Source organism: Salminus brasiliensis, chromosome 12 (assembly GCF_030463535.1).
Source record: "Salminus brasiliensis chromosome 12, fSalBra1.hap2, whole genome shotgun sequence".
Taxonomy (NCBI): domain Eukaryota; kingdom Metazoa; phylum Chordata; class Actinopteri; order Characiformes; family Bryconidae; genus Salminus; species Salminus brasiliensis.
In genome coordinates this window covers 27,865,994-27,893,556 of record NC_132889.1, presented here as the reverse complement: position 1 = coordinate 27,893,556, position 27,563 = coordinate 27,865,994, and the positions used below count along the sequence as shown (strand labels likewise).

General features: G+C 39.2%; 4 protein-coding genes across 7 annotated transcripts in view; all 4 read right to left on the bottom strand.

Moving 5' to 3' along the window:
• hoxb3a (homeobox B3a) overlaps positions 1–25,746 on the bottom strand; it is a 49,425-nt gene extending 23,679 nt beyond the window's left edge. For 2 of the 3 annotated variants that reach the window (XM_072694159.1, XM_072694160.1), the window contains exon 1: positions 25,356–25,746. The gene's annotated coding sequence lies outside the window, so the exon portion shown is untranslated. Of the gene's footprint in view, positions 1–7,101; positions 7,256–25,355 lie in introns of those variants that run through there. The other variant, XM_072694161.1, reaches the window with a different exon arrangement.
• hoxb4a (homeobox B4a) lies at positions 596–3,678 on the bottom strand. Its single transcript, XM_072694164.1, has 2 exons — positions 3,143–3,678; positions 596–2,237 (listed from the first exon to the last, which is right to left on the bottom strand). The coding sequence occupies exons 1-2, from the start codon at positions 3,564–3,566 to the stop codon at positions 1,924–1,926; spliced, it is 738 nt and encodes a 245-aa protein (XP_072550265.1). The 5' UTR covers positions 3,567–3,678; the 3' UTR covers positions 596–1,923.
• On the bottom strand, positions 13,875–16,362 carry hoxb5a (homeobox B5a). Its single transcript, XM_072694163.1, has 2 exons — positions 15,638–16,362; positions 13,875–14,997 (listed from the first exon to the last, which is right to left on the bottom strand). The coding sequence occupies exons 1-2, from the start codon at positions 16,215–16,217 to the stop codon at positions 14,750–14,752; spliced, it is 828 nt and encodes a 275-aa protein (XP_072550264.1). The 5' UTR covers positions 16,218–16,362; the 3' UTR covers positions 13,875–14,749.
• hoxb6a (homeobox B6a) lies at positions 16,131–22,490 on the bottom strand. 2 transcript variants are annotated; one of them, XM_072694166.1, is made up of 3 exons: positions 19,771–22,490; positions 18,729–18,816; positions 16,131–16,186 (listed from the first exon to the last, which is right to left on the bottom strand). In XM_072694166.1, exons 1-3 carry the CDS (start codon positions 20,192–20,194, stop codon positions 16,138–16,140), a joined length of 561 nt encoding a protein of 186 aa, XP_072550267.1. In that variant the 5' UTR covers positions 20,195–22,490; the 3' UTR covers positions 16,131–16,137. The 2 variants fall into 2 exon arrangements, with proteins under 2 accessions (XP_072550267.1, XP_072550266.1); XM_072694165.1 differs by lacking the exon at positions 16,131–16,186 and having other exon boundaries at positions 18,030–18,816; positions 19,771–22,459.
• Positions 25,747–27,563: the final 1,817 nt, after the last annotated feature.

Here is a 27,563-nt window from a genome sequence, read left to right as displayed (position 1 = left end):
GAAAAGAAAATGAAAATTAATACAAGGGCTGCGCCATCCAAAAGAAGCCATTTGTCTTCTTGATTATCTATTTGGTTGTCAGCGTTTGAGCTATGGCACTGGCCCTCTCCTTTGTAATATAAAAACACACAGCTCGCGCTGGCAAATACACTCAAAATCGTTGTGCAAAAATTACACTCATTAAAGCATTAAAACCTACGAGCCGAGAACGCTTTTTTGCCTTATTTTTGAGAGGGAATGCACATTCCGAGGAGGCTTCTCAGCTTCGACGAGCAGCGGGTGTGCACCGTTAAATTGAGGAGAGAGTAGACTGAAAGGAAGGGTTTTGTGATTTAGAACAAGATTACAAGGCGTAATGTACCAGGATTACTCGAAGCCTGGCGATATAAATCACGCAGGACACATGCAGTGATATTTAAGACAGACCAACTGTAAAAGCCTAACGAAAATCAGCTATAGCCGCTTCAAATCCAATTAAAGAGTTTTTTGTTTGTTTGTTTGCTTGGTTTTGTTACCATTCTGGGAGGTCCATGATCTATGTCTTCAAAATCCACAATAGGAAAAGACACAAGAATAAGGATCGTTTGTCTGATTTATTAAATTTCTATAGCTATTTACAAATAACAAAGGAAGACAATGGAAAGCATAAGCAGAAAGGGGGCGACATACAAACATGAACGAGGGAAAATACATTCTAACTGGGAGGCTTGATCTTTGGAATGTAAAATGAAAATTCATAAAATATAAAATAATAAACATGTCACAGGTGGGAATATGAACAAAACAAACAAAGAAATATGAACAAAAAATATGGCATGTGCATATGTTTATTTGACGTAAATGCAAACAGAAGTTTAAAGACAAAAATAACAGGGAAATAAAAAATAAAGTGTATTCATTCATGCAATATATGCACTTTCTCTATACAACCCTGGCCACACAAAGATTTAAATTACATTTTCACTTATGCAGATTTTTGCAGATATTTGCAATTCAATCAAATGAAAAAAACACTCGTCACTTCATTAAACTAGATAACAAAGACATCAACAAAATTGCAACTGAGGTAATTCAAATAGTATCTTGCAGTGCTCATTTTAAAATGCTTTGCATTGTACCGGTTTTGGTTATTTATATGCCCAGCTTAATTCAACTGATATTACTTTCCAATTAATCTGAATGGCGCATAAATCAGACATTTTACTACCAAACGTCAGATTTTTTTCTATTCTCGTGTGAAATGCGCTAAACAATTAGACATCACAACGTGCCCAGTCTTCATGTGTCTGATTGACAACTGGACCTCACACAATCTTTTATCAGTCCCATTGGCAAATGAAAACATTAAATGAGAGATTAACGTTAGTGGAGAAAAACTTCATATCATGAGAACAATGTCCAGCTAGGTTTTAGGCTATAAGCCAGCAAAAAAAGGGGGTTAGAAAATGGCTCTTGACAAAACAAGGCGACTCATTTATTAAGCACAACGCTAGTCTTGGAGGTAATGGGCAGGCCTACGGTTCATCCTTTGTACCACAGAGTAAACATGACAAATGGGGCTGCGTTTGGCATGATTAAAGATGAAACACGGATCCATCTTCACCAAATCTGAAAACTATCTGCTGCCTTCTGTTGTTGAGAAGACGGAGAGGGGCACGGGATAAAAATGAGAACTGGACTGGGAGAGAGCCCATCTGTGGACGTGTTTTGAGTTCGAGTCTTCACCCCATTGATGTTTAAAAGACGTTTTCTTTGCTCTTTTTTACACCCCACCTCACCTCGTGTTATATCCCTGTCGGTTTGGAGCGTTGGGAGGGAGATTGTATTAGACAATGTGGTTAAAATCCTTGCGCCTCACTTCTGAAACTGAGGTTTTCTTAAAAAAAAAAACAATGTGCGTCTTTTTGGAGAAGTGCAACGGAGCTATAGACTCGGTGGAGGTCCGCTAGGCCGGTTTTGACTGCCCAACGGACCGCCACTTAAATTCGTGTTGGTAGAGTGGCTGGAGCGTATCTTCGTGTTGGGCAGCTTGTGGTCTTTCTTCCACTTCATGCGCCGGTTCTGGAACCAGATCTTTATCTGTCGCTCGGAAAGGCAAAGGGTGTGGGCGATCTCCACCCTGCGCCTGCGAGTAAGATAGCGGTTGTAGTGAAACTCTTTCTCCAGCTCGAGTACTTGCTGGCGCGTGTAAGCTGTGCGCGAGCGCTTTGGCTCTCCCCCCGAATAGTTCGGGCTCACTGTGGGAGAAACAGAGCGACACGTTACAAAAAAGTCACACATGAACTTACTTAAATGCAAACACATGAAGAATATACCATAAGGAACCAACACCCATGTGCAGAGCAAGCTAGATACACTCTAGTATAATATATAGAATGAACTCGCTGTAAAATAAATAAAAATAAGAGCAGGCATTATCTATGCAATATACTATTACATGATGGTTGACGTGAGTGTATACGGATTGGGAAGTTTTCATTAAACAAAACGCAGGCACAAGTCTTTCAAAAAATCACACCACGTTTCACACACGTTTAAAGTTCACATCGCCAGTCTGTTGTAACCACAACCGCTCTAATGGAACAATTAAAGATATTTGTCTATTAGAGGATAGTGTTTAACACTGACTTTACAGGAGGCTCGTTTGCCCTCATTTGAACGCATTTCATGGTTGCTTTCAAAAACTTGCTAATTATTCTAGAATAATTGCATAGGCCCCTAAACAGACTTCTGTTTGCTTCTCCATTACTATTTTATTATTATCTTCATAAATGGGAATATTTTATGTGTCATAAAACTTTTCACGAACAGTAGTAAAGTGACAGAGGAAAGTATATGTTTATTCATTCAACCACTTAAAATCAAATTACCAAATCATAAAACGTAACTTATGGGTTACTAGAGTACTCATAAAACCTTCCTGCGAAGAAATTAGAACGAGGAGGTCGCATAGACTTCAAAGGTGCTTGGAGAAGTAGCGCAATAAAAATTTATGGAGGGTGTAATTATATTGCCCTGCAAACAGCCGATCGTAAATCTCGACCAAGGGCTACTTCACAAGAGGAGCAATATATTTAGTAGCCGACATTTGGGTCTCTAGCGCACGGCGACGCACGAAAAATTGAAGTTTAGTTGCACTTACCGATGTTTACGTGTACTTTCTTCATCCAGGGGTAAACCACGGGGTCCTTTCGTGAAGTGACCGAAGGAGTGCTTTGGCTGATGGGAGTCTGACCGCAGGCAGGCGGAGGGCTCGGAGTGACCGAATCGCAGTGATGGCTTGGTTCTGGGAGAGGGGTCGAGAGTGCAGCTGGGCTAAGTACATGACCCCGAGGAGACATGACCACGGCGGACTGCCCTGGACCCTGACACGACGTGTAGGGTGGGTCGGCACAACCCGACCGCTGATGGTAGATCGACTCATGTTGGAACGATGGCTCTTGCCTCTGGGCGCTATAGTAGTCCGGAGAGTGACTGGGTAGGTAGTCGCTTTGGGAGTATTCCTCGCAGGGTGGAAACTTGGGATCCACATAGTTGGAGTTGATCAAATAGGAACTCATGGCCATTAATTTCTTTGAATTGCACACAAAATATACTAAAATTTATATCTATCCCTTTACTCGTTTTCCTGTTTCGTAGAACCCTCCTACTTTCTGTCAAGTGAACAAAGTTAGAGTCCATGTGACAGCGGCAGCCAATGGCGTGGATCCTCCCGATTCCCGGATAAGGAAATGGAAACGGGCAGTTTAGACTGCGCTCAGCATCAACGCATAGTTCAGAACAGACGAAATTTTCATTTTTTTTTATCTTGGCATTAACCTAATAAGCAGGTCAGATAACAAAAACAATAATAAATCCAAAGTTGACCGCAAAAAAGCACTCCGGACTTTTGTGAACGCGTGGACCTCCGAGTCTAAGCGACACCCCCCACCCCTCCCTGTCCCCTTCAACTCTTCAGTGCAATGAGAACAGTAGCACTCTACTCAAAAGCATATAGATGAAGCGTTTTAAATTTGAATACTCTTAATGTTTTGGACCAGTCGTCATGAAAAGCCGAATGAGGGGAAAGTGCTGCAATGAGCTAGCTCCGGTCAAGCTCTTATGCGCTGGCTAATAACGGGGAAAGAATGGAGGTGGCGTGATCTGCGTGTCAGAGATGAATCTGGGCTTGTTTAGGATCGATAGAAAATTCATCAACTAATTCAGGTTACAAAGCCTCCTAAATCAAAACCGAGACCTTTTGCATTTAAGCGCAGTCTGCAGTCATTCCCCTTTAAACAGTGCGTTTATCCTGCCCTCCCATTTACACACCACGCATAGTAATCGGAATGCACATTACCATTAACATTGTCTTACATTGTCTTTGTGTTCTTTATTCTTCTTCTTCTTCCAATGACACAAGTGGTCTAAAGTAATAACCACTGGTGCTTAACGCTACTCTTAAGACTGGTAATTGTTTTGTGCTCGCAAAGAAAGTCACATGGTAGCTAAAATACGAGTGACATCACAACGAGTTGCACAATGAAAAGTCACTTCATATGTACACAGTAAATAGCAGAAAACAATAAGAACCAACAGCGAAAACGTTCGTTGAACACTGGTGCTACATATATGAAACGTCATTATTTAATGAGAAAATTAAAACAAAATAAAAGTATCATCTTCATCTTCTGTTAATATTGGAGTTGGAGTGTGGTCTATACATCAACTACATACTCCCCTAGATACGAATTTGTGACTGTGAGTTTGTTCACACAAATCCGGATCTACAGGGTATATATAGATGACAGGTATCCTCTTGACAGCTACTGATGGAGTTGTTCACCTTGACAGCTCCTCCTCTATGTCAAGGTGTTACACCTGGAGCAAATGTATTAGCAATCTGTCTAGCAACGATATGGATCGCTCTTTCTTTGGCAAATATTGCTAAATGTGCATAAGAAAAATTCGACTTTTTCTTACAATCTTACACATTTATTTCCGTTTACTGCACTTAAAATGGGGGTCGCTCACGAATCTCTTGTGTCTCATAAGTCTTTAAACTCCCAAACACAGACGTCAAGAAATTAATTCCTAAACAAGACACAAAGTTTTTCTATTCAAATGAAACTTTATTTCTTGAAGATAACACAACAGAAAATGGCTGAGACTGAAAACAAGATAAAGTTGTTTCCACATATCTATATGTTTCACCTCACAGTAAACTAACAACTCCTAACACAAATCACGGGAAAGCAAGGACTTTGAGTGTGAGGAAGGAGTGTGAGATTTCTGAAAGGTCAAAGAAAGCAGCAACTGAAAATAAAACGTGGGTTTTATGGCAGGTCAACATTGTTTAAAGACTACAAACAGCAGTCAAAGGGTGATGAGGGGTATAAAACAATAAAATATGCACAGATGAAAACGACACTCGCTTCTCTCACATTCACACTTATCAACACCATGCAAACATTTTATGACTTCTTTAACAAATGTTCCCTCGCATCTAGCACTTAGTCCACTATTTCGTTTTAAACCCTAGTTTAAAACCCTGCTTTATTATGGACAACACAAAATTAGGTAAGACTATTCTAAAACCGCGATTTGAACGATTGAACACAAAAACGCATGGCATATTAAGCACGAAAAAGCGCATAAAATATTCGACAGTTCAAATAAAAAAAAAAAACACATAAACGTCATATTTAAATAACAAAACACAAAAAATTGAAACTATGTATATATATATATATATATATATATATATATATATATATATATATATATATATGTTATCAGATGCTACGAGATCAGAAATGTCAGAATCTGAAATTTCAAATCAGTGTCGTTGCAAAGGTTAGGAGCATTTTGGTGCCACTACACTACAAGTGTGATTAAGTGCATTTTAAACAAAAAACAAAATAAATAAATAAAAAATATATCTCATATTTTCTTAGATTATTAGGAATTATCAGATTATGCGTAACTATTCCAAAATATTGAAGCGCTCACAAAAAATGATATGAACTTAATATTAATTTCTTATCCTTCTGAAACTTTAATACTTATAATTTCTGTCAGAGATTTATTTGATTTATATTTTAGTAACTTGTACGCCTTTTGCTGCAGTTGTTGTCTTTATAATATCACTCATTTGAAAACTGTTCTATTTTCGTTCCTAGAAATACTTAATTTCGTTTTTTTAATATTTTTATAATTTTTATCGTGACCCGTTTGTTGACACCCTGTGATCACAAAAGCCTGCGCACGAGTCTTTGTTCTGAGTTATTGAGCCTCCTTTGTTGGACAATTAGGTGAAAAGGGTAGATAAAAGAGTAAGGAAAAGAAAAAAAGGGCTAAGAAAATGGCTTAGAAACTCTTTATATCTACATATATCTTAAACAATTGCTCGAAAATCGAAATTTCATTTTATTATTCTAAATTTAAATAAAAGTAAAAACATGCAACGTAATAAGAGAAATCTTTAGCACCCCTAGCGTTTGGTAATTACTGATCTTTTTTATATAGGCCCCTTCGTTTTTTTACTACTTTTTTCACGTCTTTTCTAATTCACGTTGATTGCATTTCTGTAGTGATAAATAACGAACCAATGGTATTATCATTAATGGCATATTTGTGAACAGTACACTGGAAAAATATTAGTGGTAAACACTGAACATTGTACATAGCTACCGTATTGCAATCCGTACTATAACAACCGTATATATTTATAGAATAAAAAGGAGAAAGTTCATCCTCGCTGTCCACTCTAACCCTTTCACCCCCTGAAGTCCCCGACCTCGCCTTCACCCCCATGAGCCATCTCCCCTGAAAAGCATAGGGACCTCGAGCCATCTGCCTCATTATAGGGTTAATGTGTACACCCACAGGCATTCAAAACCCTGGCTCGGTCACTACAGCCAAGGTAAATATTCACCATATAAAAAAAACACACGCAACAGTGCGACTTCGTAGAATTCGAAATCTAACTCATAACTCCGTTATGAAAGGAGGGGGCACTTCCACTCAACAGTGCGCAAAAAGCACGTGGTCCGCCCAACCAAAGCACCTGCAGAAGGGAGCTCGGCGATATGTAAATGAATGGCCAATTTCTTTACTTACTTTTCGCCTTCGCGCGTTGAAACTCGAGTTCTCTCCTTACGAGTCCTCTCGCTTGCCTTTCGCCGTTCACCGACGCAAACGGGACCGCTAGTCCAAAGCTTTTCTTGATGTTACGACCATACCGCAAGCCCCTCCGCCTAACCCCCCTTTCCTCCTTTCTCTAACGCCACAGGTTTAGCCCGTGACCTCGCCGTGATACCTTTGTACGTGCAACTCCCTCTCATTTCCGCGGTCCCTCGAGCTTCTCCCAGTTTTTCTCGGCGACAATGGCCAGGCAGACATTAAAAGCGATCCAAGACCATCTCAAAATAACATCTCAAAAGCACCACTAGCGAAAGAAGTGAATTCTAAAATAAACCACTGAGATAGCAACCTTGTACGCTTAAACGAGTCCTATCCGTTCCCCAGTGTCTCTTTAACCCCTCTTCTTGGCGACAAGAAGGGGGATTCCCCGCATGATGCAGCCTACTGCCTTGTAAAACAGCTAAAAATAAAATGCACGTTAGTCTTGCGCCGTTGTGAACACTACAATACCATTGGACGCTTTCAGGCATTTTGTTGTGGACTCTCAAGTTTTCGTATTAATCTCGCACTTTGGCAGTCTTTGTTAAACAGCGAGGCGTGTCACAAGTCCCAGTACATTTTAATATTTGTTAGACGCGCTGACCTGCGGTTCACCCCTTCTGCGGGTCTCTCCCACTCGCAAGTTCTATAGTAATGCATGCACAGTTTGCGCGCTCATATTGAATTGTGCCCAGGTCATTACTTTGAAGAAAAATGGCTTGGGCTGTAGAGGGGGGTCATTCTAAAAGCCTTTTGAAACCCACAAATCAGTTCAACCACAGAGCATTTTTTTTATTTTCTTGTTGCGTTTATAAAACTACAGGAGCGTCTCATAGAAACCACAACACACTATACTTGAAAGTAAACCTGTATTTTTTTGTGGAAAGACATAAATAATAATAAAAAATAATATTTACAGCTTATTCTGGCAACACAAAACGAAAAACATTGATTGTAATTAGATATAACATTAGAATTCACAGTGGGTCGACAATCTAGTACATGTAAGATATAAAGTATATGCACTACGTCAAAATACGGAAAATTCAGACACTGAACTTAATCCTTTGTACTCTACTCAACGGTCTCACAAAATTAATAATTTCAGCACAAGTGCAATATGTTAACACCCCTTAACATCATATATATTATATGCCTATTATATATTTCATAACACATCTCAGTAACTACTCATTTCTGTATATGTGTAAACTCAAAAAAATATATGATGCACGCCATATCCCTGCCAAGCAACGGCGCATGTTACGATGGAATGGAATTAATTCGATGAACTCTGCGTGAACTCCAACGGGGACCTGCTTTCTAATACAATTATTCACCACTTATGCACTTTGTTTTTCAAAATACCAATCCGGATGAAATTCTATCATCCCGAGAAACTACCATTTGTTCTAATATTTATTCTTGTAACGCAATTATTTATTTACCGAATTATCAATTTCCAGTGTTCTACTTTCAATTAAATCAGTCTATTGCTAATGGTGTTTCCCACACCAGGGGAAATTGGCGTCCCTTTCAAGTCTTTTTGTTTACCGCATGTAAACGAAATTACCCCGGTCATAATATCATCCTGCATGGTATGACATTCACAGACGTGTTTAACATTCGTAAACAAAACCAGTACAATATTAGTATTAGTATTAGTGCACTATTAGTATTTAAATAGTATTAGTATTAGTACAATATTAGTATTTAAACAGTATCATTTTATTATTTTAAGTATTATTTATGTATTTATATTTACATAAATAAATAAATAATATAATCATAAATAATCATAAAAAATAATATTAATTCGTTCAACCTTTGTGAGAGAAAACATTGTTAGTCTGACTCTACTCTCTGGGAAGGTATTATTTATATATTGTAGTAAATTGAGGATGAATTTTATTTTGCTGATACCATCAAACCACAAAAGCAGCGACCAGGATCATACCCCTATGTCCAAAACCATTCAAGCTTACTACTACAACATTCACGCTGACTGCCAAGTTAGTAATAATAATATAACTACTACTACTATTACTACTACTACTACTATTATTATTATTTTATTATTTTTACTACTACTACTACTAATAATAATAATAATAATAATGTGCAATCCGTTGAAATATGAATATCAGGACTAATTAATATCACAGATACCGCCTTTCACAATGAGGCCTTTTCATTTCTGTAACAAAGCCAAAAAACAAAAGTTTAAAAGGGATCCACATGGTAAGTGTGCCGTTTATCCCAAGCTTGGGTTTTTCTTTCTTTCGCCCGTCTCACTTTTTTCGCGGGGGGTTGCTTGAAGGACGGCCCCCAAAGCTAACCGGCTCTTAATATCATTTCTCTCATTTTTCCGCATGAGACAGTCTGCAACCCCTCACTACCTCGACCCCCCCCCCCCATTTTCCCTCCTCCTTTTTCTCCTTCTCTCCCTCTACTATTTTGCCATTGACATCCAGCAATTGGTCTAGCGCACAGCCGAAAGCCGACAGTCCAGTCACGCACCGCGTAAACTTTTGACCCCTCAACTTTCTGACCCCACGCACTCTCTTTTCAGTCTCAAGATACAAAATTCACGTTCAGTCGCTCCAGAGGATTAAACCTATTTGAGGAGAGAGCTGATTTATATAAGTAGCCTGCCGTTTTGCTTGCTTCCTGATTTTCAACAAGGGGCTGCACAAGAGGTTGCGCGAAATTCCGGTCGCCATTTTAAACTAGCGCTTAATTTACAATCTTTTATGTTCGTTTTATCGCATTTACTACCGGACATCGAGGTGTAAAGACTATAGATTCTGGTATAGTTACAATACTGATCATTTAAAACGGTTGTTTCCCAATTCCATCATCGGCTGCACTGAAATAAGGTCCCATCGCTGTGAAGTTGGTCTAAAGCGGGCTCTGCTGGCCATAGAGGAGCGTTGCACCAAAGAAAATCTGTACACAGCTCAAACAACAAACAGGAGGTCCATTTCCCGTGGAGACGAAAGTAAAATGTTATCTTTAATAACACATCCAAATTCAGGATTTAAACAAAAATGAACAACATGGGAATTGTATACTAATACTTCTACCTCTCTCTCTCTCTCTCTCTCTCGCTCTATCTCGGTGGAACTGTATGGGGGAAAGTAATTAATTAAATAATTAACTAGTTAATTCGGTAGTGACTACGAAAATACCAAATTTACATCTTATTGTGACTTATTGCCTCAACAGCAAGCAACCAAAAACAAATAAAGCCACACGCAGCTAACCATCTCATTTAATTTTTGGGATGTTTTGATTAGGCTCCCCGACTCCTTTATCCCATCACAAGTCGGATACAGTGAAGGAGGAGGAAGAGGAAAACATAAGTAAATAAAAACATTCCATCAACCTTCCCTCTTCTCGAGGATAAACATGGTGTAATTGTGTATGATGGACAAGCTGTATTGTTTCGCGCCTGCGCCCTCGCAGCAGCGCTTGTCTGCTGACCTCTGGATGATCCTGTCCTCATGCATTATGGATGAGATACGCTCGTAGATTGCCCCTATCAATATGCAAAACGCATTAGGCTGTTAAAATGGCAATTTAAACGTTCAGAATCGCTGCGTCGATATAGCTAAGCCTTGCACCCACACACAACATTTGTAGTGAGGAGGTGACCTGAAACCTACAAGAAAAACTTTACAGCAATACAATTGTTTACTAATTAGTATAACTGTGTTTTTACTATAAAATATCGAAGGTCTGGGCTTCAAATTTGGTTTATTTATTTACACGAGGGATACAAAAGATTCATAATGGATCCTACACAACAACAAAAATAATAGAAGCAAGACAAGCTAGTTTGTTGCCTAAAACGTGTATACACATGAAACGTTCAATCGTAGCATAACAAGATTCATGTTTTTCCATTTCTTGAATCTATTCACAAACCTACTCTGTCCTTTTTGATCCTGTAAGTTTGTGTCACAATGTGTTCCACATGCCTAATTTCTCTGACCCCAAAACTAAGGCCCAGTCGCCTGGTTACTTACCAGTTCATACAAACAACACTGCTAAGTCTCCTCTATGCAGTTTTTTTAACATGAAGGATTTAGGGGTGTTTAGCGGAATTTTGAAGTTTTACATATCGTTTAGAAGGTGGATCAAAACGAAAAGGAAAACCTCGACTTGTACATGCGACCAGAAGTTTGCCTTCCTGTTTACGGCCTGAGACTTCCTCACTCTTTCTCTCTCTCTCTCTCTCTCTCTCTCTCTCTCTCTCTCTCTCTCTCTCTAACACACACACACACACACACACACGCCAAAGGACAAACGGAGAGCAATAAAACCACTTGCACAAACTGAAAGCAGAGTGTTAGGTTGTAAAACTCAGGATGTAAAACATTCGCTCGTTTATTTGGAAAAGTCCAATAATATATGTATTTAAGACATATATAAAACATATTCGCGCGTATCGGAAAATACGTCAACTGACGAGACTAAAGCATGTCCATTTCATATCACTGACAGAACGACTTAGCCCAATTTAGATAGATTTAAACAATTTAAAGCATGCTTTAAATGTATATGAAAATGTAAAATAATTCCCTAGTGTACACAGTAAATTTGCCAGTATTAAATCAACACTGCTAATGTTAAATTAGCACTGTCAGTGTTAAATTTTAACACTCCAACATAATCTAATAAGAGTATGTTTGCCAGTTTTCTTCATCTAGTTGTGCTGACACAAAAAAAATAGGTTGCTATAGCTTACGACCTAAACAGAAAACTAAACATGCTAAATAGCCTTGGATATTATGTTGAAGTCATTATGTAAATTACTTTTTTTTTTACTTTGAGATCAATCAGATAACGCTGGACTTGGGAGGCAGTTTGCGCTCTTGACCATTGATGACAGTAGTATCCTTTTAGTTTTGCCATAGCTACCGAGAGAATAGTTTTAAAAATGGCAGCCTTTCGCACCACACTGAGTGTAATTTAACGATATGCTGTCTGAAAACATACACTTTTAGTATATATACAGTATATACAAGATAATTCTTCTACTCAATTCTTCTGAAAAAGTCTAGTATTTTTCAAAAAACTATTTACATAACCAAATATTTCAGAATATTACTATTGCTATCACTATACTTGTCTTTTCTTGAAAGGTCGCTGCCACTGTGTATTATTTAGGCGTTTCCTTTTTGGAAAATACATGGGCGGGGAAGGAACAAAGATTTGCTTGTAGAACTGGGGGAGCTATATTGTCATGCTGTGTGTGTGTGTGTGTGTGTGTCTGTGTGTGTGTGTGTGTGTGTGTGAAAACAAGAGAGAGAGACTGAGAGAAACACACACACATCACAACTCTTGATTGTGAAGACTAATACCAAGTCTTAAACGATAAAATGTGAGCAAGGCCATGTGACATAAATACATAAAGACTATTGCAGGTAATTGGTTTAATTGATCACAAAATTGATTAGACACATCGTGAATTCTTACTTACACCCATAACTCGGTAATGTAGATTTTCGTCATTCGGCGACCACACGGACTTTAAATATTTTGGAGCCCTTTCCATCACGCCAAAGCAAATGTTTCCAACACTTACTAACATACATTTAATATTCAGTAACGTAAAATTAGAATAGAAGAGTGCATTGTCGTTTTTGACATTGTTTGTAACAACAAGGCATTCAATTTCACGCAAGTAGTGCATGCTTTCGAAGTGCGTCAACATTTTCCATAGAAAGAATTCAGAAAAAAAATAATTTCATATCTAATTGCTACTCTTCAACAATAGACAAAATGATTGACACAACGAGAAGAGATGGTCCCCTCCTCTACTTCCCACCTCTCCTCAGATCATCTACCAATGTAGGCTTAAACTTACTGTGAGTGCGCACGGTCCACTATCCTTATATCCGCCTCCAAATGGGTAGAACCAGAGAGACAGTGAATGGACCAGACACGGGCAGGGTACTGGCCTACTAGTGCGCTCTTCCCCTCACTACTGACCCTTTAGAATCCCTTCGAAGCAGTTAAACCGTCACTTGCATTCTACAATGTGAAATATATAGTACATTGTCAACTCCCCAAAACCATAAAACTAACTTTATGGACCCCACGTGACTTTTGAGAGCCAGTAAGGGGTATCTGTCAGTGGCCTGTGCGATTTTTACGATCTAACTTCAAGATAAAACGCTCATCCGTTTGACATGTAAATGTCATAGCTACTTTTGGTATAGTTTGGTCAAAGGCAAAAGCTAAATTGCAAAAGGCAAGCCGGTCAGCACTGCGGGCAGCTGGTTCTCTTTTAGGACCTCCACTCAAAAGTCGCCTTAGAGGTAGCGAAACGGTTGGGCATTCGTGGTAAGTTTAAAAGTTTAGTACTTGTTTATTGAGAGTATATCAAATCTAAAGCAGCTCTGGGATTTGTTTAAAGTGTTGCGTGTATTTTGTGTTGAATGTTATATTCGTTAAAGGTGAGTAAGTTCGCACGACATGCAAAGTTTAGAACAATACACTGTACCAAGTCACTGTCTTAATGTTTGGCTGCAGAAGGCCTTCTATTCTATTGAGTTTCAGACATATTATTTGAATGTGTTATGATTGATCGGTAGTTGATTACTGTATAGTATGTTCAGGTAAAGCAATTGTATATATCCGTTAAAACCCACAGAATGGCAGGTATAGTAAACAGAAACACAACTCCCGAAGTGTTTGATCTGAATATGAGGAACTTTATTTTTTTTACTTCAAGTTAAGCTACAAACAAATACAAAAAGCTCATTGGCAAAATGCTTACAGGCAGTTCGACATGACATTAGCATTTGTCGCTTTCCACACACGTTTGCCATTCACTCTGCCTACTACAAATAGCCAACTGGTCACAATAAAAATGTTCAATATGTACAACGTTTCTGAAGGGAACATAAACATGATCCAGTAATATACAATTACATATTTCGAATATAACTATACACACGCATGACTGAAATCTAGTGAGGACTATTTACAACATTTATTTTTTTTCCAAAATAAAAAAAAAATGGAAAAATTTAAAAAACATGACAAAAGTCCGATGAGATAATCTAGACAATGACGTTAAACATATTGGACCATGAAACACATTAAGGCTCCTGCTGAACTTACTGCAGTCACCACTAAACTAGAGCTTCACTTCATATTTGGGCAGAGGCTTCTCTAAGCTGTAAACTCAAAGGTATATACGTTTATAGGTAGTAAATAAGTTATAACATTTAAGAGCTTACATGCTAACTCTCAAGAAAGCATTAACATAGCACGTGGCACAAACAATATTCATAACAAGGACAACAGGCGGCATTTTGTATATTTTTTCCGTTTTATTTTTTCCCTCTGAGTAACACCCATAGTATTAAAAGAACAGCCTATGCACACTAATCTCCTTTTAATTTTTAGCAGTACCACAGTATAATTTAAAGTTGCCTAAAACATCGAACATCATGCCGAAAGGTGCCGCTTTTTACAGTACTCTGTATAGTGTATGGAAATCTATTTTCATCTATTTTTTCCTGCTGATTTCATTTGCACAACACTTAGAGTATGATTTGCGGTACCACTATGGCTGGAAAGCGCTACCTGCGGTAGCCAGGCTCATGCTCTTCAACTTATTGTCCTTTTTCCATTTCATCCGCCGATTTTGAAACCAGATCTTAATCTGTCGTTCTGAGAGGCATAGAGCATGTGCTATCTCTATCCTCCTCCTCCGGGTGAGATACCTATTGAAATGGAACTCTTTTTCCAGCTCTAGCGTCTGATAGCGGGTATAGGCAGTTCGGGCCCTTTTGCCGTCTGGTCCAGTCATATCTGAATGGCATGAATGAAATGAAAAAGTGAATAAAATATTAGCAAGAATTGCGCAACACAGCATTAACACAGCAGTTTCCCAACACATTTTTGCAGTTTGGAAAATAACAAATACACAAATACCAATGTCTTCTGATGATTTATGACTGAATGCGTACAGTGCAGTTGCCAAATGGTACAGTGCACATATGCCTCTCAATCAGTCTTGTGTTCTTAATCAGTTTCAAATTTTAAACATTAATTATAAATACATATATTTTATTTCATGTAGAACGCTTAACCTTCTCTTTCGATTTTCACTAATGCCCCCTTTCCCCAACGTTTTCCTTCCTTAACTTTTCCCACCTTTTCTCTTTCTCGCCTTTCTCACTTTTATTGCCTCTCGTCTCCCCCCTAAATAATAACATTCCCACACGCCATAAAGCAGAACTTTTTTAAAGAAACAACAACTTCTAAGCCTTCATGCGTTACTGCCCTCTTTTCCACCTTTCTCTCCTACAGTTTGTGAGGCTCCGGACTTCAAAGATTTATGGCACTTAAATCTAAAATAAAGACTAATTCCGGTGTAGTTTTACAAACAGCACAGAAACTCAAATGAGACAATGCAATTTCGCTAACAGCAAAGAAGCGTAAAGAATACCATGGCTAATATGTAGTTTCCGCATCCAGGGGAATATCTGTGGTGCTTGGCCATCCGTAGTTGCCGAGGTGGTGGAGGTTGCCGTAGACTCTTGCTTCTGTTGCGTCCGGGGAGCTGGGTTGGTCGCTCTGTGGGAGCCTTCCTCGGTCTCGGATGAAGCGCTGGCCTCGTCGATTTCTGTGAAATGTGTGCTGTTGGTGAGGTTACTACTCGCGGCAGAGGCGCTTTGGTCGGAGGGGGGCGAAGAGCCTTTGGGTCCCAGGCTCTCACTGTTGGTGCAAGGCAGCGACTCCGGGGACGCGAGAGAGCAGCTTGACGGCTGCCGGAATCGCGTCTCCGGGGCTGGAGACTGGAAGCCCCGGGAGTTGTCCCCAACCGCCCCAAAATGGCCCGTGTTGGTTGAACGATTGACGCTTAGGTCCATCCCATTGTAGTTGTAGCCGTAAGAGCCCGAATGCATGGTGCCGGAGTCCCTGTACGAGGCGTTCATAGCGCTGCTGCTAGTTCCATAATTTAGTAACTGATAGTCGGGGCCATTTGGGTAGCGCCCTGAGAACGAGTTTACAAAGTAAGAGCTCATTTAGGTTGTTTTAGAGGGCTTGATTTGTAGATCTTGGTCGTTATAACGCTGTGCTTCACGATTTATGATGTATTAATGAATTATAGCAATGCACTGTACTTCGTTTTTGCTATGTATGCGGCCAAATATGGGGGTGGGGGTGCGTTTGGGAATCACGTGCTTTTGTTGACCAGTCGTAAATTCTCACTGATGACTTCAAGAGGTAATTCATGCTCTATGGTTACAAATGATGACGAGACGGGGAGTCGTTAGGCTCGAGTCAACGTGTGCCTCCCATGGCACGGATATGCTGCGTGTGAGCAGACAGCGTCACCTACTGGGGAAGTAATTTATAGCACAGGGAAGACATTTTAGAAGTCCTCTACCCATTTTATTCTCTATACGGCGAAAATAAAAAGTCCCATTTGAGTAAATATCCTGCATATCTGACGTTGTGGACATGATGCGGTTTAGAAACAATGAATTTTCTTTGTAATTAAATCCGTATATATATATATATATATATATATATATATATATATATATATATATATATATATATATATATACAAAAACTCGTCTCGTCATCATTTGTAACCATAGAACATGTATTACCTCTTGAAGTCATCAGTGAGAATTTACGACTGGTCAACAAAATGCATATATATATAATCATAATTTAAATGACTTTGCTCACCTGTTCATCATATATATTTATATATATTGTAAGAAAAAAGAAGAAGAAGAAGAAGAAGAAGAAGAAGAAGAAAAATTTACCCCAGTATACTATAAGCAGTTTCTTTCAAACTTTTTTTTATTATTTAAAAAAACAGTTATATGTTTATACCGCGGTACCTTTCCGCGTGTATGCATAGGAACATTTATGGACTGAACCCATAAAGAATGTGGGGCTGTGCTAGATGGCTCGCCCTGACATATGGTTTGTTGACATAAAGACACAAATTATTTCATGTATCTGCATCATGATATGCAATGCACCGTTGTACCATATATCTGTGTTTACATCTAATCCTGAAAAGTGCAGTTAAAATATCCCCGAGAGTGGTCACAGAAGCATAACATTATGGATTGAGGAAAAAAATAGAAAAGAGTGATACAAAATGGACAATTAGAAACCTGCTATTCAGTTCTGGCAATGTTCAAAATGCACTTTTTGCAGGGTTTGTAGAGCTTGCGAAACTTGTTTGAGCACATGGGTTTTATCTAGATGCTAGCACTTAGTGTGTTAAAGATGTGAAGTGTTACGGTGGGTGCTGACAATCTACAACGTATTTATTTTTCATTATGTGATGTTAGTGTCTAAACCTGGTGCGGTTTTGCATTTTCAGTTAGCCACCTTACCTGAGAAGATTACTAAGTGGCTCAAGCTTCAAGGCTTTTGACCGGCTCTGGGTGAGTGCACGCCGCGGACAGGTCAGCTTTCTCCTTTGGTCATCTACTTAAGACCACTGCCCCCTTCCTTTCACTTTCTAAGGGGCATTTTGCAATCCAGCTTTTGGTCACTTTGCTTTTCAGTCTCAAACCATTTCCCTGATTTCCCTGTTTTTTTGTGTGTGGGGGTATCTGTCCCCTGCAAGTCACTGTCTGGCGCTGAAGCAGTGAGAACACATGGTAAAGTGGTGTTCTTGAGAAGTGGCGCCTTTTGCAGAATCAATGCAATCTACTATTTAAAGTTGTGGATGGATTCCTGGACCAGTAAACTACTAGTATGCTATAGGCTTAAAGCAATTACGTTGTCATCTCTTGTAGTAGAAGTAAGTGCCTTACAAATGTAGCGTATTTATAAAACAACACTCCTTATTACAAAACTGGATAGCAGGTGGAATATGTTATTAGTTTATTCAGCGTTTTTTTTCCACTTGATAAAATTAACATGAAATACAAACGACGTATAAAATTCATAGTTATAAACGTTAATTTCCCTGGCTAGTTTGGGGCATATATGAGAGCTCAAGTTCCATTTTTCATTAAACACTTTAAACATTTTCTACATCACTCTGGGAAATAAAAAGCGTTTTTCGTACAATTAGCATTTCCTTTTTATTTTCACATACTTTAAATATGAACACGAATATAACATTTCAAATAGCTTCGTTAAACATGGCCATCACAAGTGTAAGACCAAATACTAAGACAGGATATGCGCGCACACAACCACATTAATTAGACACAATGAAAACATAATGATGATAAAATGACAATAAGTGGAATGCGACAACGAATTTATCAACACAACTTCACCGGCGCGAATCTATGTACATAAGGAGAGTTCGTTTCTGATGATAATTTGAGGTGTGTCTTATGCCTTCTATGCCATTTTTCTTTTTCTTGTTTTCACAATTTTATTCAGTCCTCTTCTCATCTTCTTCCTCCCCACTGGTTTGTGAAGAGTTGATCAGTTTGTTCTCTTTTTTCCACTTCATGCGGCGATTTTGAAACCAGATCTTGATCTGGCGTTCTGTCAGGCACAATGCGTGTGCAATCTCAATACGGCGCCTCCGGGTAAGATACCTGTTAAAATGGAACTCTTTCTCCAACTCTAACGTCTGGTAACGGGTGTACGTCTGGCGACCCCTCCGTCCAGGGTTTCCGAAGGTCCCTGTCCGTAAAAAGGGAAAAGGGTGGAAAAGAAAGTCAAACATTAACACGGAAAGCGTGTATATTACAATGACAAATGCATTCGAGGAAAATAGCTTGAGGGCAGCAGCCTAACTTGCAAGGCGTATGCCTCATGTGAGTTTTGACCCAAAATGCTTTCTGCGTCATAACTTTGGAGACTGGACATCGTTATTCACATTTGACTCAAAGTTCAAAACTATGGAAAACCATAATCTTAGCGGAAAACTGAGTGCCATGTTTTCTTTTTGCTGCACAGTTGTGCAAGCTGGTGTATTTTAACCTATCAAATAAAACGTCTGTTCTTTATGTAAATACACCGTTTTTAGATATTTTAGATATTTTAGATATTTTTATGCTATTGAGTAGGAATGTGGCTGTCGATGAAATCCTTAAATTTGGACATGTAGCAAAAAACAAATAGACTTTTAAGGCAGCAATGGAAAACATGGAAACCGTATCCTCCGTAAGAATTACAAAGCAACGGACAAGACATAGCTTAGAATATTCCACAGCATGTAAGCGGGATTTTTACTTTGCCTTCCTTTTGGCAACATAATTTTAAATATGGCTCGGAATATTTTTTATTGCACGAGACACGGACTGAAAAAACATCTGCCTTGGTATTGCAAGACATGTGGTTAATCCGCAATTTAAATGTAAGTATAGTAACATTAAAACTACATTATTCCTTATCAACAGTGGGTTGTGAATACAAACATGCCATCATACAATAGATAGCACGGGTGGCATGTGTGTGTGCTCTCTGGTTTCAGGGTGATACCACGGTGGGGAGAGTATTTACACTGTATGAGCTTCCGGCATTGCACAGTCGGGCAGTAAGTCACCTAACACGCCTGAGTTCTGCGTATCAACAATGCGCCCAAAAATAAAAAAGAGCAGAAAGGGAGACAGACGCTGACAGCGTAAAGCTTACCGTTGCACGAGTTCATTCGTTGCATCCAAGGGTAAACCGGTGCTGTCGGCTTTTGCTCGTCACCTTCGGTGTAGATGCTTTTCCCCGCCTGCCCTGTGCAGTCTGTTTTACGGTGGTCCTGACTGAGAACGAGGGAGTGGTCCTCTATGCTGGAAAGAGCACAAGCGGGGTCCTTTTCCCTGTAGAAGCTGGCCGTCGCGTAATCGCAGGCACCGGCGGCGCTCGCCCTGCCGTAAGCACCGTTCTGGTAAAAGGAAGAGGGGTACGCCTTCTCCTGGACACTGCTAGCTCCATAACCAGCACTGGGATAGTGTCGTAAAGGGTCTGTGTATCCGGAGGAGTATAAGGGTATCTGTCCCAAGAACGACTCCTGTCCTCCGGGCAGAGTCACAGGGAAAGTTGAGTTTACAAAATAGGAACTCATTGGGAGGGCACGGCTCTTTTCCTTGGTTTATGATTTGTTGTGTTTTATAGTCCAAGTGGTTTAGCTATTAGTAGTTTATCGGAGATTGGGTTTTAGTTGAGGGGGGGGGGTTACTGGGTGGCTATGTGCCAGTGCGGGACAGAGGGAAACCATACCATCTGACCAGCCATTGACCAATCGCAAGCGGCCATGCCTGCAAAATAGCACCCTTGGGGGGGGGGGGGGGGGGGGGGTCTGTGATTGCATGCGCCGGGGGACCCCAGAGCAAAGCAGAAAGCTGTATTTTTGTCAGCCCTTCTCCCTTCCAATGAGATTGCTTAATGCGAATCACATAGGACTTTCAAAACGCTAAATTGAATACACCGACACGTTCCCTCCTCCGCTGTTTTGACTGAGGTGTGCCCATATACAGTAGATTATGGTCTGATTCATAGAAGAAGGTGGCCAGCAAATAAGCCAACAAATAAAAGCGGTTAAATTTCCAAGCACCATTGTTTCAGAATTATTCTGGCCCTATTTTTCAACTGTGTGTTGTAATATACCTGTAATAACTGTAATATAACTAAATAGTGCACTAGTCAGCGAGCAGCTTAAGTACTCTCACAAGTCCACTTATTGGCAACAGGTTGTAGAAGTACTAGTCCTCTTTTATTTTCAAAGATTCGCTTAGTACATTTTATAAATGTACTAAATGCGCAATATGTAATCGTAATGTGACATTTAATCATACACTGCAAACTAGATATATTTTACACGGTATTGTTCCAATTACAATCTAGACTCTTACAGTGCTACATTAAAATGACTCATATAGTTACTGAACATGCTTTCTGGCCTTTTGTTATACATGACAGATTAAAAATTGAATAACCTGTGAGCACCAGCAAATGTCAATCCTATTTCTCAGCGTCTGTAGACTTTTTTGCACGCATGTCGGGCGTGCGTGTGTTTTGCATTAAGCAGTACAGTTATAGTGGTTGGTGTCCTGTCGCTCCACGACCAATAAACCATTTGTGCCCCAACAAGTGGATGTTTTTAAAGATGGCTCTAGAGAGGGGGTTGCGTGCATCTTACTTTCATTTCAGTTTCCTTTTGGTATGACGAGGATGCTGCGTTTCCTTTCGCATTGCTCGACTTTTTGTGAACGGGAAGCATCTATTGTGTATTCACTTGTAAGATAAATCAAGGGGAAACCCTGCTCGGCAAAAGGCTTTGTTCATTATTAATGAGTGATAGCTGTTGAGCCATTTTTTTAACCATTCTTTACCAAAACGACTTTACGCGCTTTACAGCACTTGACGTACTGTGACAGACCACGACTAATGTTACTGTAAATATAACGTATATGTAAAGTAATGTAATTTATTTTTATTTAAAAATTTTTCTTACAGACTTTATTTTACTCGGGCCGACGAGTGAACGAGCCGACACAATCTCATCACACATTCACAGAGCGCCAGCAGTGGAAGGAACCCTGAAATACGCTGTTTCAGATCTACAAATCACGTCTGTGCTGTGGACGGGTGAAGTCACTTAAAATGCGGAAAATAAGTTTTATTTTTTCTCACCGACATGGACAAGGAGCGACACTTGTTATAATTTACTTTCCGTCAAGTGACTTCCTATAAAGTCCTGTGATTTTGCAGTTGCACTGAATATATGTTGTGAGTATGGAATGTCTTCATGTCCTATCTATGTATTTTTGGGGATTTTTTGTACACTATTTCCAATATAGGTATCTGATATTCAGCGATTTACTTCTTTTTGTTGGTTATTTTGTCTGTTCATTGTGGACGTCTTTTGCATTGTTATAAAATGTGTGTCGCTTTTGAAAGGGATATTACAAAATGTGGTTCATGATTTTCATGTTATAACTGGTATGTTATAGCGCTATATATGCTATAGCGCTGGATGGCATTTTTGTCACTATTGTACTCAGAAGTTATTTTGAGAGTCTGTTTGACTGTTGGCTAGGCTCATAAACGTAAAATGAATACAGCTTAAATGTAGCACCGTTATGAATACATGCTACATTAAAATTGATCAAATAATACTTCCACGCGCCTGGTGTGGTCGCTGGCCATTGACGAGACGTTGATTTGTATGAAAGAAACTTTCATGTTTACATTTATATTGTATGTACATTTTATGTTTGAAAATCGTACTTACGTTTGACAAAATCTTATACCACTTTAATATAAGACTAATAAAGTGATTTAACATTATGATGTCCTTTTGATTTTAAATAAATGTGCTGACGACAGCATCGTTATAAAATAGACACTATTTAATCTATGTAATATTCCGTAAAAAAAAGTTTATTCACTTTCACTTAGTGTTTATTGTATGTGGTGCTAAATTCAAAAGGAGCTACAAAGCAAGAAAATGATTTAATGAGAGTGTTACTGACAAATAAAAAGAGCCAAACTACTCACACTACAAAATGTATGTGAAAAAAAAGGTATTGTATAAGATTAATAGTTGTTTTTAATCTGTGGTGGAACAGACGGCAACTTCATTTAGAACCCAATATTGTGAAAACATTTGGAAAAAATAGTTATTTACGTGCCTCAAACTTTACAAAATATATACATTTTAAAATATCTTACAAAATAGAGGTCTTTGGCTTTAGCCATGCAAACTTATTTCTCTTAATTTCATTGGTTTAAATAAGCGTATATATCGCTTTGCCAATATTCTGTCAGGAGGCGCCCTACATAAAATTAATCATAATTAATTGTATGATATCTATTGTATTGTAAAATGCACCACACAGACAAATTTGGAGACGGTTTTAATGTGGTATGTCATTGTATGTCGTGTATTTTGTTTATTTATTACTGTAAATAAAACAAGTACTTTAACGTTAAACTGTCTACTTTTAATGTCACAGAGAGTCCTCTCCTTTGGCTAACGGCTAAATGTTTGCCAGTGATTACTTTAAGTGTGTAAGCCCACCAAGTGCTTCGACGAGAGCAGCACACTATCCAGATTGACTGCGGGCCTCGCACACACTCGGAGCGCACCCTCCCCCTGCCACTCTATCTGGCTATTTCTGCTTGTTTTTGCTCTAAGTATGGCAAAACTAGCTATATGGGAGCCACAGCTTAAACATGGACACTACACGGGTAAAAATACAGTTAATGTGTGTGTGTGTGTGTGTGTGTGTGTGTGTGTGTGTGTGTGTGTGTGCGTGTGTGTGTGTGTATCTATTTTTGTGTGTATTAAATAGGGTTAAAGTTCCGGTGAGTGAGCACGCAGGTCGGGTAGCACTTGGGCCTCGACGCGCTTCATTCGCCGCAGAATGCAATAACCTTGGAACGGTCATCTGCTGACGTGTAGAAAGGTTTCAAGAGGAGAAGTGTCATGAAGGGATATCGTACCTTAAGGCTTGGGTTTTCTGGGCGAGCGCCACAAATCTCCCCCGAATGCAGACACTTCAAAGGCGGCAACAACAGCTTCGAGAATTTACAGCCTCTGCATTCTTTTACGTTTCACTGCCATCAGGCTGAGCAAGCCTGTACCCCTCCCAGCTTCAACTGTTATCTGCGCCTCCGGTGCAGCGCGCGCTTTAATTCGTTTATTTTAAAGACGTTGTGTCGACTTTCGCATATTACGTGTGTGCGTGGCAGGAGTGGTGGGCGACGCGGCAAGACAGAAAAAGAAATAACATTTAGATAAACGGAAGCACAGTCGAGCGTAGACGCGTTCTTGGTGTAATAAACAGGCTAATTAAACAGAACACACTCAAAGACGCGGAGAAAGAGAGAGAGAGAGAGAGAGAGAGAGAGAGAGAGAGAGAGAGGTGCACATTCTCACACTGCTATAAAATGTCAGGTCACACTCACGCAAGGAAACACATACACACACACATAGTGCGACAAACAAATGCACACTGCCATAAACCAAGACTCTCTCTCTTGCCTTCTCACACACACAGTTGTAAACCTCACCCTCCTTTTCCTACACACACTCACACACCCTGCTATAAAATATCAGGTCACACTCACTCAAGGAAACACACGCACACACAGAGCGACAAACAAATGCACACTGCCATAAACCATGTCTATAGCTCTTTCTCCCTCGCACACACAGCGGCGCTCGCGCATACACGTCGCAATAACAAGCTATCTGAACTGCAAGGCATAAGAAAGCATGCTGTCACTGAGCAAAACAGACGCTAGATGGCACCAAACAACGAGAAAAAAGGGCGAGCTACGAAAGCTGCGTCAAGGGCTAATTCTCACCAGCCACGGGCAGATACCTTCAATGACCACGCAGTCAAATATCTTGACCATTCACTGCTATGCTCAAATATTTTAACGGTACTTCGATGTATCCAGTATTATTTATTTGCAGATGGATGTGTGTGTATTCCTCTGTTTATGTATTTTTTGTTCAAAACACTGATATCTTTGTGTGCACCCTAAGTGCACAGTTTTAAGAAAAACAGGTATGTTGTCAATAGAAATTGGAGTACCCTAATTATCACCATAGTCATATTTTCGGGTTTAGTTGAAATTGTCACCCCACAATGTCTGAAACAGGCAATCTGAACAAATAAATGGTACATGCCAATCGTACAAGTGTTTGTGGCAGCATAAGGACCTTCAATGTGTATTATATGCCCGGCTGTAGAACTGAGAAAAGAACCCACACACGTCTATTTATTAGGCATTAACTCATGAATTCTATTAAGGGGCTTAAGTTAATACCACATGTATTTTTAACCTTAGTAACCTGTTTTGCATTGTATCCACGCTTAGTACTGCGTAAGAATGGCGCATTGCCTCGTGTGACTTGATTAAGCATTCCACGTAGTAAGTGATCCAGGAAAGAGCTACAATCTGATTGGTAACAAAGCCGGTCTATCAAACCATATCACAGCATCTCGGACCGCTCTATTCATCCCACAACAACAGAGCAAAATACAAGCAAGGCTTTCATTTGTATATCAAAGCATGCAAAAGCCGTAACAATGCCTTAACTCATTGTTAAGTATCTCTTTAAAAGCATGTGTATGTTGCATTTTAATGGAAACAAAAAAAGGAAAACGTTTACTAAGAAACCACGCGGACCCTAAAGCACACAAGGACAAATAGCAAGGGTTTGAATTAGCTTAAATAGCTTTTTTGCAAGGGATTACAGAGCGCCTTACCTTTGTTGATAATTCGTCACCCAGCGCCGGGACAGTGAAGAGAGCCTCTCGCCGTTGCTCGTGCTGGGGAAGTCCAGCTGCCCTACCCGCTCCCGCCATTAGCGCGAAGCAGTGACGATGACAGCAGAGCCGTAGCTTCAATCCGTTTCGGTCACATTAGTCAACGGGAGTCGGATCCCCGTATGAAAAATTAGATGAGACCATACTGCGTGTCCAGATCTCAGTCATACTCTCCATCGCAACGGAAATCCCAATCATAGTCGGCTACGTTAGCATAGCACAGAGGAGGCTGGTTTCGCTTCTCAATAGAATGAGGCAGAGGAGCCGATTTGAACTGCATATGTGCAGTTTGCATGCCAAAATACACAATTAATGAAACAAGAACCTTTAAAGAACACAGCGAAGCTTCATAAGGTGCAGTGGCCAAAAGAATGCTGCAATATAACCACTTGGGAAATCATAAAAAGTTCATGTTCACGGTTACCCATCCACATGACCATCCTCGGCCAATCCCAGGACCCAGGCACTCATAAAGTTCTATCACAAAGTTGTAAATTTTCATAAAACAACAAGGAATTTATTGCATTTCTTCATGACTGCTTTTGCAGCAGACCCCCGCCGTCGCCATCTTTTTCTTTCACAAAGGCATTTTCTGTTTGTTTTACACACAAGGATTTGCAGTGATTAGATAGATTGTTCGACGATTGATTAAAAGTGAACGAATCTGCTGCATTTTTTCTCCAAAAACTCGCCATCATTTGATGAGTATATGCACGTCAATGTATCAATTTATACACTTCTGTTTATCAGAAATGCTGGGGTATAATGCCTTATCACAAACTCTTTATACTAATGTTTTTAAATAAATATGATTATACAAAATGAGACTAGGCCTGTTTTCCATTTACTTCACTACCCTATAAACCTTTGGTACATGACTTCATGAGCAAATCTGTTGTTTATAGTTAGCTAGGCCGTTTTCCGACACTGTGCCGAATTTTAGACTATACATAAATAGTTTGTGTGTCACCACATAGCCGCAAATACCCACGCACAGCAGAATCGAAATCTAACAACATAAGGATTAAGGCAGTGCGCAATGCACCTCATTATCGCCAAATAAAACAGTACGTATCCTCCTACATTGTGGTACAATTGAAATATACACAGTATGATAATACCACTTGAAAGAGTATTGAAATGTGTGAATTATTAAGCAAAAATAATAACAAATGTCTCACCGTGACTTAATAAATAAAACAAATAAAAAAATTGTTATTAGTTTTGCTTGATAATTCACACATTTTAATAATCGCACTGCTATAACCTTATAAACGTCCACACCTTACAAAAAAATTAAATTCTACAAGAAATACGTGTTTAAGAACAGTAGTCCTACAGTAGTCCTACTGTTCTTAAACACGTATTTCTTGTAGATTTTTTTTTTGTGAGCAAACATACGAAACTTACGAATGCGACTGCACCAAAGCTTCATTTTCATTCTGAAACGGAAAATCTCATATTTTTTAAACTGAAAAGCCAATACTGCCATACGGACTGATCCTAGAAAAAGAGAGATCTTCTTCCCATTCTGTTTACTTTTTTTGTTCTTTTTATGACGTTTTCCGGCCTGTTTATTGATGCACTAAACACATTAGTTTACAGCCCCTAATGAAAGTGCTCTCTTTTGGCCGCTTCCTGACATAAGGTTAGTCTACAGCAAGAGCGAAAATGATGGTCGACTATTAAGGACGTGGAATGCATTTGTAAGATAAACTATGGTACATGTGTACCTGCAATGCTACACTATTAACACCTACACCTACACATACATATAGTAAAATAAAAACAAAAATATATATTTAGCATGAAATAAAGTCTGTCAACTATAGACTAAAATAATTTTGATGCATATTATTATATATTACTTTTTGCTTTATAATCATATGACGCATTATAACCCGTGTTTAGTGGAACACACAACGAAAGCTTAATTAAATAATTATTCACTATTCTTCTTCTTCTTCTTCTTCTTCTTATTATTATTATTATTATTAGTAGTAGTAGTAGTAGTAGTAGTAGTAGAAGTAGTAATAGTATTGTTCTTCTTCTTCATATTCTTCTTCTTCTTCTTCTTCTTCTTATTATTATTATTATTATTATTATTATTATTATTATTATTATTATCATTATTATTATTTCCAGTTT